The sequence below is a fragment of the Mauremys reevesii genome, linkage group 24 (genome assembly GCF_016161935.1).
Source record: "Mauremys reevesii isolate NIE-2019 linkage group 24, ASM1616193v1, whole genome shotgun sequence".
In the NCBI taxonomy this organism is placed as follows: domain Eukaryota; kingdom Metazoa; phylum Chordata; order Testudines; family Geoemydidae; genus Mauremys; species Mauremys reevesii.
Genome location: NC_052646.1, coordinates 21257913 through 21272585, shown reverse-complemented (window position 1 = coordinate 21272585; position 14673 = coordinate 21257913). Strand labels below are relative to the sequence as shown.

The 14673-nt window shown below is 68.5% G+C and overlaps 1 protein-coding gene across 1 annotated transcript in view; it reads right to left on the bottom strand.

Annotated features, from left to right (window-relative positions):
* The window catches only part of POU2F2 (POU class 2 homeobox 2), a 29001-nt gene extending 14555 nt beyond the window's left edge, over positions 1–14446 (bottom strand). The window contains exons 1-12 of the mRNA XM_039513088.1: positions 14365–14446; positions 11872–11937; positions 11632–11666; positions 11187–11243; positions 10243–10356; positions 9765–9962; positions 8426–8531; positions 7225–7316; positions 5582–5743; positions 4637–4778; positions 3789–3937; positions 1521–1697 (exon numbers count right to left, since the gene is read on the bottom strand). Of these exons, the coding sequence (XP_039369022.1) occupies positions 1521–1697; positions 3789–3937; positions 4637–4778; positions 5582–5743; positions 7225–7316; positions 8426–8531; positions 9765–9962; positions 10243–10356; positions 11187–11243; positions 11632–11666; positions 11872–11937; positions 14365–14392 (1326 nt within the window). The 5' untranslated portion in view covers positions 14393–14446. The remainder of the gene's footprint in view (positions 1–1520; positions 1698–3788; positions 3938–4636; positions 4779–5581; positions 5744–7224; positions 7317–8425; positions 8532–9764; positions 9963–10242; positions 10357–11186; positions 11244–11631; positions 11667–11871; positions 11938–14364) is intronic.
* Positions 14447–14673: the final 227 nt, after the last annotated feature.

The window sequence follows — 14673 nt, the reverse complement described above, 5'->3', positions numbered from 1 at the left end:
TTGCCTGCGAAGCTCCACCGAAGCCGCGGGACCAGCGGAGCTCCCGCAGGCAAGCTGCCTAAGGCCCCCCGCAGCGCCCCCCGCGGCCCCGCCCCAGGCACCCGCTTGGAGCCGCCCCTGCCCCCCACCCCCAGCCCATTTTGTCACAGTTGCTCTCTGGTCACCCTAATGTGGGGGGCTGTACCTGGGGGGCCAGTACGTACCATGTGGGGGCCATACTGGGGGGTGTCGGTACGTACCATGTGGGGGCCATACTGGGGGGTGTCGGTACGTACCATGTGGGGGGCTGTACCTGGGGGGTCGGTACGTACCATGTGGGGGGCTGTACCTGGGGGGTCAGTACGTACCATGTGGGGGCCATACTGGGGGGTGTCGGTACGCACCATGCGAGGGCAGTACCGGGGGCACGGGGTCAGTACCTACCATGTGGGGGCCGTATCCAGGGGGCTGGTACGTACCATGTGGGGTTATACCCGGTTCAGTATGTACCATGTGTGGGCCATACATGGAGGGGTCAGTACATACCATGTGGGCCTGTACCTGGGGTGTTGGTATGTACCATGTGGGGGCCGTTCCCGGCGGAGTCGGTACGTACCATGTGGGGGCCATACCTGGGGTGTCGGTACGTACCATGTGGGGGCCATAACTGGGGTGACGGTACATACCATGTGGGGGCCATACCTGGGGAGTCAGTACATACCATGTGGGGGCCATACCTGGGGAGTCAGTACATACCATGTGGGGGCCCGTACTCGGAGTGTTGGTACATACCATGTGGGGGGGCCGTACCCGGGGTGTCGGTACGTACCATGTGGGGGCCCGTACCCGGGGTGTCGGTACGCACCGTGTGGGGGGTCGTAACCGGGGGTGTCGGTACGCACCGTGTGGGGCCGTGCCGGGTGTCAGTACGTACCATATGGGGGCCGTTCGGGGTGTCGGCACGCATTACCATGTGGGGACCGTGCACGGGTGTCGATGCACCATGTGGGGGACCGTACCCGGGGTGTCGGTACGAACCGTGTGGGGGGACGTACCCGGGGTGTCGGTACGGACCATGTGGGGGGCCGTACCGGGGTGTCCACGCACCATGTGGGGGGCGTACCCGGGGTGTCGGGCCGTACCAGGTGGGGGGCCGTACCTGGGGTGTAGGTACGTACCATGTGGGGGACCGTACCCGGGGGTGTCGGTACGTACCATGTGGGGGACCGTACCCGGGGGTGTCGGTACGCACCGTGTGGGGGGTCGTACCCGGGGTGTCGGTACGTACCATGTGGGGGGCCGTACCGGGGGTGTCGGTACGTACCATGTGCGGGGCTGTACCCGGGGGTGTCGGTACGTACCATGTGGGGGGCCGTACCCGGGGTGTCGGTACGTACCATGTGGGGGGCCGTACCGGGGGTGTCGGTACATACCATGTGCGGGGCCGTACCCGGGGGTGTAGGTACGTACCATGTGGGGGCTGTTCCCGGGGGTGTCGGTACGTACCATGTGGGGGGCCGTACCGGGGTGTTGGTACCTACCATGTGCGGGCCGTACCCAGGGGGCTTGCCCTGGGTGGGCAGCATTGGGGTGCTGCTGCAGGGGTTGATGCGTTTCTCCTTCTGGCGGCGGTTGCAGAACCAGACACGGATCACCTCCTTCTCCATGTTCAGCTGCTCTGCGATCAGCAGGATCTCCTCTGAGGTAGGCTTCTGGTTCTGGGGGCAGTGACACAAGAACATAAGAGCGGCCGGACTGGGTCAGACCCAGGGTCCATCTAGCCCAGTGTCCTGTCTGCCAACGTGGCCAGTGCCAGGTGCCCCAGAGGGAATGAACAGAGCAGGGAACCATCAAGTGAGCCACCCCCTGTCGCCCATTCCCAGCTTCCGGCAGAGGCTTGGGACACCGTCCCCGCCCAGCCTGGCTAACAGCCATTGATGGACCCGTCCTCCAGGAACTTCTCTAGTTCTTTTTCTAGCCCTGTCATAGTCTTCAGCTTCACAACACCCTCTGGCAGGGAGTTCCACAGGTTGACTGTGCACTGTGTGAAGAAATACGTCCTTTTGTTTGTTTTAAACCTGCTGCCTGTTAATTTCATTAGGTGACCCCCTAGTTCTTGTGTTCCACAGAGGGGTAAATAACACTCCCTTATTTACTCTCTCCCCACCAGTCATGATTCTATACACCTCTGTCATATCCCCCCGAGTCGTCTCTTTTCCAAGCTGAAAAGCCCCAGTCTCATTAATCTCTCCTCATTCGGAAGCTGTTCCATATCCCGAATCATTTTTGTTGCCGTTTTCTGAACCTTTTCCAATTCCAATAGATCTTTTTTGAGCTGGGGCGGCCCCATCCGCACGCAGCGTTCAAGGTGTGGGCGTATCATGGATTTATGTAGAGGCAACAGGATATTTTCTGTCTTATTCTCTCTCCCTTTTTTAATGATGCCCAACATCCTGTTCACATTTTTGACGCCGCTGCCCATTGAGTGGATGTTTTCAGAGAACTCTCCACAATGGCTCCAAGGTCTCTCTGGAGGGGTAACGGCTCATTTAGACCCCATCTTATATGTGTAGTTGAGATTATGTTTCCAATGTGCATCACTTTGCACTTATGAACAGTGAATTTCCTCTGCCATCTTGTTGCCCAGTCACCCAGTTCTGTGAGATCCCTTTGTAGCTCTTCGCACTCTGCCTGGGACTGAACTAGCTTGAGTAGTTTTGTATCGTCTGCAAAATGTGTCACCTCCCTGTGTGACGAAGTGGGGGATTTTCTCAATGGTTTGCATGAACACTGTGCGTGCCTCAGTTTCCCTGGGTGTGGCACAGGACCAGGTGTGACCTCACCTAGAAGCAGGGACCCCAGACACCAGCCTGGAGATTGGGGACCCAGCCCAGCTCAGGGCCAGTGGGGGGCCAATGGGCTGAGGAGAGAGGGGCCCGGGAACCTGTCAACCTGGGACTGAAGACAAAGGGCGGAGGAGGGGCTGGTGGGGGAGGGGATTTAGGGGGCTCGGCTGGATGGGGACAAGGAGCAGCCGGAGCCATGGGGCCGGGACAGGCCCAGCTGCCCGGGGCTCAGACTGGCCGGGCCGAGGGCCCTGAGACCTGCCTGGGCTGGTCCCGACGCTCAATAAATCTCCTGTGTGACGCTGGCAGAGTCACTGCAGCTAGAGATCGGGGGTGTGGCTCCCTCTGGGGGTGGGGGTCCCAGGGGCCCAGATCGAGGGGACTCCCCGAGGGGCCCCAGGCTGCTGGGGGCTCAGGGGTGCGGTGCCGAGGGCCTAGCCCCCGAGAAGGGCTGCCAGCCTGGGGGGTCCCTGCTATTTACCTCTCTCCAGTCTGGAAACTGACCATTTCTCCCTTTGAACCAGCTCCCGCCCCATGAGAGGGACCTGCCCTTTTAGCCCGGGCAGCTTCCCTTGCTTCAGCGCCTGTGGGGAGGGCCCTTGGCCAGGGCTTTCTGAAAGCCCACGGACGCGACAGCCACTGGCTCCCCCTTGGCCACCGGTTTGTTGACCCCTCTCAGAATTCTAGCAGATTGGTGAGGCGCGATTTCCCTTCCCAAGAGCTGAGCTGACTCTTCCCCAGCAAATCGTGTTCATCCCTGTGTCTGACAATCCCAGAGCTTCATCCCGTCTGGCCGGCACTGAAGTCAGGCTCCCCGGGTCGCCTCTGGAGCCTTGTTACAAACATTCATGTCCCGTTAACTCTCCACCAGTCAGCTGGGGCAGAGGCTGACGTCAGCGATAGTGACCCACCAGCACTACAAGTGGGGTCCCTCGCGGGGCGGCGGGAGCACCGGGGGCTCACCGCGAGAAAGCTCTTCTCCAGGGCGAAGCGCACGTTGGTCTCAATGCTGGTCCGTTTCTTGCGGCGCCGGCCTGGCAGCCCGTCGAAGCCCAGGCTGGGGCTGCTCAGCTGGTTGGGGCTGGGGAGGGTCGAGTCCACCGACATGGTCTCTGGGGGGCGCACAGACCATTGACTCGGGCCCCCCACTGTCCTGCCCCAGCTGCCACCATCCCGGCCCCAACCCACCCAACGCACTCCCCTGCCAGGGGCAGGAGAGAACCCAGGAGTCCTGGCGCCCAGCTCCCCTCCCCCCGACCACTACACCCACTCCCCTCCCCGGGGCAGGAGAGAACCCAGGAGTCCTGGCACCCAGCTCCCCTCCCCCGACCACTACACCTCCTCCCAGGGGCAGGAGAGAACCCAGGAGTCCTGGCGCCCAACTCCCCTCCCCCCGACCACTACACCCCACTCCCCTCCCAGGGGCAGGAGAGAACCCAGGAGTCCTGGCGCCCAGCTCCCCTCCCCCCGACCACTACACCCCACTCCCCTCCCAGGGGCAGGAGAGAACCCAGGAGTCCTGCCTCCCAGCTCCCTGCTCTAACCACTACACCCCACTCCCCTCCCAGGGGCAGGAGAGAACCCAGGAGTCCTGCCTCCCAGCCCCACCCTCACCCACCCCCTGGGCCCCAAAGCCCATAGACCCGGCACACAGACCCCCTCCCCAGCAGCCCCCCAGACCAAGGCCTGCTCCCCCCGTCCCCACATTGCCTGCTACCCCTGCCCCTGTGCTGCCCACCCACAAAGTCCCAGTCGTGACCCTCTGGCCCCCCCAGCCTCCCTCCCCATCTGCCCCACACCCCACAACTCACCGGCATCATTCAGCCACTTCTCCAGCAGTGGCTTGAGCTTGCACATGTTCTTGAAGCTGAGGTTCAGGGCCTCGAAGCGGGAGATGGTCGTCTGGCTGAAGTCGTTGCCATAGAGTTTCCCCATGGCCAGCCCTACATCGCCCTGGGGCGGGGGGGTCGCAGTTAGCAGCAGGGCAAGAGAGAACCCAGGAGTCCTGGCTCCCAGCCCCCCTGCTCTAACCACCAGGCCCCACTCCCCTCCCAGAGCAGGGAGAGAACCCAGGAGTCCTGGCTCCCAGCCCCCCTGCTCTAACCACCAGGCCCCACCGCCCTCCCAGAGCAGGGAGAGAACCCAGGAGTCCTGGCACCCAGCCCCTGCTTTAACCACTACACCACACCTCCCAGGCCCCACTCCTCCCAGAGCAGGAGAGAACCCAGGAGTCCTGGCGCCCAGCCCCTGCTCCAACCACTACACCCCACCGCCTCCCAGAGCAGGAGAGAACCCAGGAGTCCTGGCGCCCAGCCCCTCCCCGACCACTACAGGCCCACCGCCCTCCCAGAGCAGGGAGAGAACCCAGGAGTCCTGGCTCCCAGCCCCCCTGCTTTAACCACCAGGCCCACCGCCCTCCCAGAGCAGGGAGAGAACCCAGGAGTCCTGGCTCCCAGTACCCCTGCTTTAACCACCAGGCCCACCGCCCTCCCAGAGCAGGGAGAGAACCCAGGAGTCCTGGCTCCCAGCCCCCCTGCTCTAACCACCAGGCCCCACCGCCCTCCCAGAGCAGGGAGAGAACCCAGGAGTCCTGGCTCCCAGCCCCCCTGCTTTAACCACTAGGCCCCACCGCCCTCCCAGAGCAGGGAGAGAACCCAGGAGTCCTGGCTCCCAGTACCCCCACTCTAACCACTAGGCCCCTGTCCCAGAGCCAGGCGAGGACCCAGGAGTCCTGGCTGCCCCTCCCCCGGCAGTACCTGCGTGAAGCCCAGCTTGATGCGTCGCTGTTTGAAGGTGCGGGCGAACTGCTCCAGTTCCTCCAGGTCGCTGGGCTCCTCGGGGTGCGCCGGCGGCTCCAGGCATTTCGGGGGCTGGGGGTGCGCGAGGTGGGACTCGGGGAGGCCCGGCCGAGTCACTGGCTGGGGGGGACAGGGGGTCACTGGGGGATCCATGCACCCCAAGCGCCAGCACAGACCTTGTGCCCCCTGCTGGATGGGGGGATGACGGACAGACAGATGGGTGGGGTGGGGGTGATGGATGGACGGACAAGTTGGGGAGGGTGATGAAGTGGGAATTTTGCATAATATTTTGGGTGACGACTGTGTGTGCCTCAGTTTCCCCACGTGGTGCCTGGTTACTCGGCGTGGGGGGGGGGGTTCTCTGCACAGACCCGGAGACGGATGCCTGGGGCTAGAGGTCTCTGAGGTCCTAGTGAGGCAGGGCTGTCCCTGGGGGTGCCGGGGGGCGGGGTCTGGCCCAGAAGACAACGGCCCGGACACTCCGCAGGACGCCGGGCGGGGTGAGCAGCTGGGGGACGAAGGGCTGGGGGGGCTGATAGGGGGGCTGGAAGCGGGGTCTCACGGGGGGTCGGGGCCGCCCCAGCTGGACTGTGCTGTAATTTCCCTTCTCCAGGGTCACTCAGGGCGCCCGGACCCCCAAGAACCCACCCGGGTCACTGCAGCCTCGGGGGCGGGGTCCCCCCCAGTGTCCCCCCCTGCAGGGGGCTCCCGGCCCCAGGGAGAGTGACCCCAGGGGGCGGCGCAGGGAAGGGGTCCCCCAGGGTCGGGCCCAGAGCCGGGCGAGATGGACAAACAGTTGGAGGTGTGGCAGGGCTGGATGGACAGACAGACGGATGGATGGTAATGGGGGGCATGGCCAGCAGAGCGATGGGGTGGGGACGGACGGAGAGACAGACGGACGGGGTGGGGTGGGGGACGGAGGGACAGACAGAGCAATGGGGGACAGACAGACAGACGGACGGGATGGGGGACGGAGGGACAGACAGAGCAATGGGGGGACAGACAGACAGACAGACGGACGGGGTGGGGGGACGGAGGGACAGACAGAGCAATGGGGGGACAGACAGACAGATGGACGGGGGGGGGGGGGACGGAGGGACAGACAGAGCAATGGGGGACAGACAGACAGACGGACGGGGTGGGGGGACGGAGGGACAGACGGACGGACAGAGCAATGGGGGGGACAGACAGACAGACGGACGGGGTGGGAGTGGGGGACGGAGGGACAGACGGACAGACAGAGCAATGGGGGGACAGACAGACAGACGGACCGGGGTGGGGGTGGGGGACGGAGGGACAGACAGAGCAGTGGGGACAGACAGACAGACGGACGGGGGTGGGGGATGGAGGGACAGACAGAGCAATGGGGGACAGACAGACAGACAGACGGACGGGGTGGGGGACGGAGGGACAGACAGAGCAGTGGGGACAGACAGACAGACGGACGGGGTGGGGGTGGGGGGACGGAGGGACAGACAGAGCAATGGGGGGACAGACAGACAGACGGACGGGGTGGGGACGGAGGGACAGACGGACGGACGGGGGGGGGACGGACGGAGGGGAGGTGGATACCGACCCCTCTGAGCCCCCGGCTGGCTCACCTGAGCAGGCAGCCCGGCGCGGGGGGGGGCTGGCAGGAGCCCCCCCGGGCTTTGCTGAGGTAGCTGAAAGAGATTTGGTGTCGGGAGCAGCCCTGCAGGAGAGGAGAGAGTGAGCCCAGCCCCCGCGATGCGTCTGCCTCTGGGGGGGGGCAGGACGGGTTATACCGAGACCCCTCGCCCGGGCGCCCAGCCCCCGCGATGCACCTGCCTCTGGGGGGGGCAGGACGGGTTATACCGAGACCCCTCGCCCGGGCGCCCAGCCCCCGCGATGCGCCTGCCTCTGGGGGGGGGGCAGGACGGGTTATACCGAGACCCCTCGCCCGGGCGCCCAGCCCCCGCGATGCGCCTGCCTCTGGGGGGGGGGCAGGACGGGTTATACCGAGACCCCTCGCCCGGGCGCCCAGCCCCCGCGACGCGCCTGCCTCTGGGGGGGGGGCAGGACGGGTTATACCGAGACCCCTCGCCCGGGCGCCCAGCCCCCGCGACGCGCCTGCCTCTGGGGGGTGGGGGGGGCAGGACGGGTTATACCGAGACCCCTCACGGCCTGCCTCTGGGGGTCTGGGCATACAGGGACCCTCACCTGGGCAGAGATGCCGCCCCTCGGGGGTGGTGCATGGGAGCCAATGCTAGAGGGCTCCCTGGCCGAATGCTGGAGTGCCTGGTGGGGAGAGGCCGGCTGGGGGGCAGGGCGCTGGGGGGCTGGGGAGGAGCTGGGGGCTGGGGCTGGGGGCTGGTGGAGAGGCTGGCTGGGGGCAGAGGCGCTGGGGGGGCAGGGAGCTGGGGGCTGGGGCTGGAGCTGGGGGAGGGCGCTGGGGGCAGGGCGCTGGGGAGGAGCTGGGGGCAGGGCGCTGGGAGGGGAGCTGGGGGGGCAGGGAGCGCTGGGGGCAGGGCGCTGGGAGGCGCTGGGGCAGGGCGCCGGGGGAGGGCGCTGGGGCAGGGCTGGGGCTGGGAGCGGGGCAGGGCGCTGGGGGCGCGGGAGGGCGCCGGGGGCAGGCGCTGGGGCGCTGGGAGGCAGGGCGCTGGGGGGCGCTGGGGGCAGGGCGCTGGGGAGGAGCTGGGGGGAGGGCCCTGGGGGCAGGGCGCTGGGGGGAGCCGGGGGCAGGGCGCTGGGGGGAGCCGGGGGCAGGGCGCTGGGAGGCAGGGCGCTGGGGGGAGCCGGGGGCAGGGCGCCGGGGGGGGCAGGGCGCTGCCAGGGCTGTACCTTGCTGTCCTTGCTGGGCCTGTGGCAGCAGGAACTGGGCGGGCGGCTGGAGGTGGTGGCCAGGGACAAGCACCAGCTGCTGGAGCTGCAGGAGCTGCTGGATGTCCTGGGGGACAGAAAGAGGGTCGGGGGGAGATGGGGGGCTGGGCCTGGCGCCGTGTGGGGCTCAGAGCCTTAGCGGCCCCGGTGCACGGCAAGTGACGGCTCTCCCCAGCTATGGTGCGCAGCGAGACGCAGTGACACACACATCCCCGCAGTGCCCGGTGCAGTGCAGTCCCCGCCCCCGCAGTGCCGGAGCAGTGCAGTGACACCCCATGCAGTGCCCAGCAGGATGCAGTGGCCACCTACAATGCCAAGCCCAGTGAAGTGACGCCCTGTGGTGCCCGTTGCAATGCAGTTACCCCCCTGCAGTGGCCAGCGCAATGCAGTGACAGCCAGCAATGCCAGACCCAATGAAGTGATGCCCGATGGTGCCCAGTGCAATTCAGCAACCCCCATCATGCCCAGTGTGATTCAGTGACCCCCGCAGTGCCCAGTGTGATGCAGTGACCCCCTGCCATGCCCAGAGCAATGCAGTGACCCCCCCGCAGTGTCCAGCATGATGCAGTGACCTCCCCACCGTGCCCAGAGCGACGCAGTGACCCTTGCAATGCCCAGTGTGAAGCAGTGACCCCCCCACACCATGCCCAGAGTGCTGCAGTGACCCCCCCACAGTGCTCAGTGCGATGCAGCGACCCCCGCGCCATGCCCAGAGCGATTCAGCGATCTCCCCCCACAGGGCCCAGTGTGATGCAGTGACGCCCCCTCAGTGCTCAGTGCGATGTAGCGACCCCCGCCGTGCCCACTGCAATGCAGTGACCCCCCCCGCCGTGCCCAGTGCGATGCAGTGACCCCTCTGCCGTGCCCAGAGTAATGCAGTGACCCCTGCAGTGCCCAGTGTGATGCAGTGACCCCTCTGCCGTGCCCAGAGCAATGCAGTGACCCCTGCAGTGCCCAGTGTGATGCAGTGACCCCCCCACCGTGCCTAGAGTGATGCAGTGACCCCCCCGCCATGCCCAGAGTGATGCAGTGACCCCCCGCTGTGCCCAGTGTGAAGCAGTGACCCCCCACCATGCCCAGAGCAATGCAGTGACCCCTGCAGCGCCCAGTGCGATGCAGCGACCCCCGCGCCATGCCCACAGCGATGCAGCGATCTCCCCCCACAGGGCCCAGTGCGATGCAGTGACCCCCCGCCGTGCCCACGGCGATGCAGTGACCCCCCCGCCGTGCCTAGAGTGATGCAGTGACCCCCCCGCCGTGCCCAGAGTGCTGCAGCGGCGCCCGGGGGGGCGTCCCTTACCTGCGCGGTGAGCTGGATGGGCTGCGACAGAGCCAGCTGGGGCGTTTGCGGCTGGCTCTGGGGCGCCTCGCCCCCCGGCGGCTGGCTGCCGGCGGTGGCTGCAGCGGCTGCGTTGGATTGCTGCACGGCCGCCGCCAGAAGCTGCGCCTGCGCCTGCTGCAGGAGGAGCTGCTGCTGGGCAGGCATCAGGGCCGTCAGCTGGGGGCCAGGCAAGCCGGGGCGCAGGGGGCACGGGCGGGGGAGGGGGACAGAGAGGGGAAGCAGCAGGTTAGTCCCAGCGCGTCCCCCCCGGAAGCGCCAGCGAGCGGCAAAGCAGCCCCCACCCCTGTTAGCGCGAGGGCACCAGCCGGGGACCCCCCCTCAGCCCACGCTGGGGCCAGATGGGAGCCAGCGCCCCCTGCAGGGGAAAGGCCCCGTGCTGTTTCCTGCCCCCACCCCAGGGCCCCCACCCCCCTCGCCACCGGGGGCCCCCACTCACCCCGGCCAGCTGGCTGCCGGCTAACATGAGCTGGGCCTGGGGCAGGTGCGGCTGCTGGGCCGGGGGGGCCGGTGCTGGAGCTGGAGGCAGGGCCGGGGGGTCCTCGGCCTTGATCTGGGGGAGAGGAGAGACGGGTCAGGGGGGCAGAGCGGGGCATTGGCAGGGGGTCAAGGGTCACAATTGGGGGCTGGTGGGGCTCAGGGGTTACAGGGAGGCCTGGTGGGGGCTCAGAAGTTGGGGTCAGGGGTCAGAGGGGCCTGGCGGGGGCTCAGAAGTCGGGGGTCGGGGTCAGAGGGGCCTGGCGGGGCTCAGAAGTCGGGGGGCTCAGAAGTCGGGGGTCAGAGGGGGGCCTGGCAGGGGGCTCAGAAGTCGGGGGGCTCAGAAGTCGGGGGTCAGAGGGGAGCCTGGCGGGGGGGGGGAGGCTTTTGGCCCCGGGCCAGCCTGGGCCATTCTCACGCTGATCTCTCCCTCCCCCGACGGAGCCAGACTCCCCCCCCCCTCGGAACCTCGGAGGAGCTGGGCGGGAGATCCTCCCCCGGCCCCGCCGGCATGGGGGGCCATATGGGGGGGCAGAGCTGGGGAGCTGCGAGGGGGGACAGGACCAGGGTTCCCTGACAATGTTCCCGGGGGGGTTCAGCTCCCCAGCTTGCGGAGGGGGGGCTGGTGGGGGGGGGCGCTCGCTCACGCGCTCTCCCGTCCCCCCCCCCCGCCCGCTGAGCCACTTCCTGTTTTGCTGCCGCCCCGGGGCCCTGGATTTCCCCACCCCACCCCTGAGTCACCGCCCGCAACCCGCCAACCGAGCGAAAACCGGAACGGGGGGGGGTGGAAACCCCTGGGAACCAGGCATGGTCCCCCCCAGGCACGGCTCCCCCGCAGCCCCCTAGCAAGGCACAGCCCCAAGGCACGGCCCCCAGCGAGGTACAGCCCCCAGGCACGGTTCGTACCTTGGGGCTGGGGCCGGTGGGGGCCGGGGAGAACGGGGCTGGTTTGCTCTGCTGGGTCTGCAACAGATGGGGGGACCCCGAGTCAGTGGGGGGATGGGGACCCTCCTGTGCCCCCAATCCCCAACCCCACTGTGCTCCCCACCTGCACCGTGCTCCCCACGACCCCAGTGCACTCCCCACACCGTGAACCCCCAGCCCCACTGCTCCCCCCACCTGCACTGTGCTCCCCACGACCCCAGTGCGCTCCCCACACCATGATCCCCCAGCCCCACTGCTCCCCCCACCTGCACCGTGCTCCCCACGACCCCAGTGCGCTCCCACACCGTGATCCCCAGCCCCACTGCTCCCCCTCCTGCCCTCCCCAGCCCCCACACCTCTCTGGACCCTGCCACGCTCCCCACACCGGGCTCTCCCTCGGCCCCCCTGAGTCCCCCCCCTCACTCACCTGGTGGTTTGTGTCGGGACCGTTTCGTTCTGTGTCTGGAACAAGAGGGAAAATGAACCTTCGTCTCTGGCCTCCCCCAGCGGGATCAAACCCTCACAACCCCCCCATCCCAGGGCCCTGCCCCCCCAAACCAGGGCACCCACAGGGCCTGCTACGGTCCTCGTTCCCGACCCCCTTCGCCGGCTCCGCTGGGGGGACAGACTGGTGGGCGGTGGGGCATCCCCCAGGTTTCGGGGGTACCTGTGTGCTCCCCATGTGGCTCCACTCGTGCCTTCTCCAGCTCCAGTGGCTTAGACATTCTTATTTCTAGAGAGAGAGACGGGGAGCGATGATTAACCGGGCCTGGGACCCAGGCATCCTGGCTCCCCCCGCCCCCTCCCCGCTCTACCCACTAGGCCCCACTCGCCTCCCAGAGCCAGGAGAGAACCCAGGAGTCCTGGCTCCCGGTCCGCCCCCCTCTGTGACCCTGTTGGCTGCACAGTGACTGTGTCCAGGTGGGGGGCAGGATGGGGGGCCAGCCAGGTGGGGCTCAGAACTGGCCCTGATCCAGCCCCCGGGGGGGGGGGGGGATGGGACATGGGCCCTTTCCCCTCCCCCTCTCAGTGCTCTCAGGCTGGGGCTCCCCCCTCCTGAAGCCTCACCCCCCCATCAGAGTCCCTCCCCAGCCCCGCCCTCGCCGACCCACAACCCAGCCAACTCCCCCCTGCCCAGCCCTGCTCCCCACCCCAATCTACCCCCCAGGAATTACCTGCGGGGTGAGAGTTTAACCCCTGCCTGTCCACGCCGCCTGCTCACCCTCCGGCCAGCCCCAGGGGGTCCCTGCCCCCCAGCTCCTGCCTGCTTGGCTGGCTCTGCGCCCCCGGGACCAAGTGGGCCCGGAGCCCGGGGCCGCCAGGAGCCGCCTGCTGCCTCATTTGCATGAGAGACTGAGTCACCGGCACAAACCCCGAAACAGGCGGGCGGGGGGCGGGGGCAGGCTCCGTGCTGGGGATCCTGGGGATGGGGGGACGGGGCAGGCTGGGGGCTGGGCTGTGTCCAGGTGCTGGGGGTGGGGTACGCTGGGGTGGGGTAGGCTGGGCTGGGGTAGGCCGGGGGGCGGGGTACGCCGGGGGCTGGGTATGCCGGGGTGGGGTAGGCCGGGGCTGGGTAGGCCGGGGGGCGGGGTACACCAGGGGCAGGGTAGGCCGGGGGGGCAGGGTATGCTGGGGGGGGGGGTACGCCAGGGGGGCTGGGTAGGCCGGGGGGCTGGGTACACCGGGGGGGTGGGGTCGGCCGGGGTGGGGTACCGGGGCTGGGTAGGTGGGGCTGAGTACACGGGGCAGGGTATGCTGGGGGTGGGGTGCGCCAGGGGCTGGGGTAGGCTGGGGGTGGGGTACACCGGGGGCTGGGGTAGGTGGGGGCTGGGTACACTGGGGGCTGGGGGTACACTGGGGGCTGGGGTAGGCGGGGGCTGGGTAGGCTGGGGGGGGGGGGGCGGGGCTGGGTAGGCGGGGGCTGGGTTCACTGGGGGCTGGGTAGGCCGGGGTGGGTACACCGGGGGCCTGTCCCACAGGCCGTGGCCTGACGTTCCCGAGCTGTGACGGCCTCTGCCCCCGCCCCCGCGTCTCGCTCTCTGGGCCCCGTCAGCGTCCTCCACTCCCTGGGGCGAGGATCCCCAGCCCGGCCCCATTTCAGCCTTTGGACGCCAGGCCCGGCCTGCGCCCCAGCCAGCCCCTCCCGGCCTGCGCCCCCCCACAGGCCTGTCTGCCCCTGTGGCCCTGGGCTGGGGGCTGGGCCCTGCTGGGTGCGAAGGCCCCAGGCCAGCGGGGCCGCCAAGCCCCGGCACTTTCACTTCTCCTATTTGTTTCCCTTTCGCATTTTTAGCCGGTTTAAAAAAGCCTCAGATTTACTGAAACCCAGGCTAAAAATACCCACGGCTGGCCCCCCGCCCCACGGCCAGCACCCCCACCCCACCGGCAGGGCCCCCGCCCCCCGGCCAGCCCCCCCACCCCACTGCCGGCCCCCCGCCCCACGGCCAGCACCCCCACCCCACAGGCAGGGCCCCCGCCCCACGGCCAGCCCCCCCACCCCACTGCCCAGCCCCACGGCCAGCACCCCACGGCCAGCCCCACGGCCAGCACCCCACCCCACGGCCAGCCCCCCACCCCACGGCCAGCACCCCACCCCACTGCCAAGCCCCCACGGCCAGCACCCCACCCCACGGGTCAGCCCCACGGCCAGCACCCCACCCCACGGCCAGCCTCCCATGGCCAGCACCTCACCCCACGGGCAGGGACCCCACCCCACTGCCCAGCCCCCACAGCCAGCACCCCACCCCATGGGTCAGCCCCACGGCCAGCACCCTCACCCCACGGGCAGGGCCTCCACTCCACAGGTCAGCCCCACGGCCAGTGCCCCACAGCCAGTGCCCCACCCCATAGCAAGTACCCCCATCGCCAGTGGCCCACCCAGCCAGCGCCCCATAGCCAGCACCCCCACTGCACAGCCGGCACCCCCCCAGCCAGCCCCCATGGCCAGTGCCCCCCCCAGCCAGTGCCCCACGGCCTGTGCCTCCCACCCCATGGCCAGCCTCCCCACCCCCAGCACCCCCACCCCACAACCAGCCCTGCCCTGCTCCCCACAGCACCCCCTGCCGGGAGCCCCCACCCCATGAACGGAGCCCAGGCAGGGGGAACTGACCCAACCCCCCGGCTCCTCCCAGCCCTGCCCCCTGCTCCTATCCCCACCCCCTACCTGGCATCCACCTGTCGGGGTTCACCATGGCTGGGGGAGCTTGGCTGCTTGGGCCCCGGCAGCGTGGGGCCCGGCGGGTCGGGGAGGGGTGTGACGGGGGAGGGGCAGAGCAGGGGGGAGTTCCCACCCCCCACCCCCCGGAGGAGAGAGCGAAGGGGGGGCAGGGGGAACGCGGGCAGCAGGAAGCAGCTGGGAGGAAATTGCAGGGGAGGCGAGGGGTGAGGAAAACACCCGCGTGCGACAGGGCTCCAGGCACGGCCACAGGCACGCCCAGCGTGCGACAGGGCCTGCAGCACAGACACACGTACA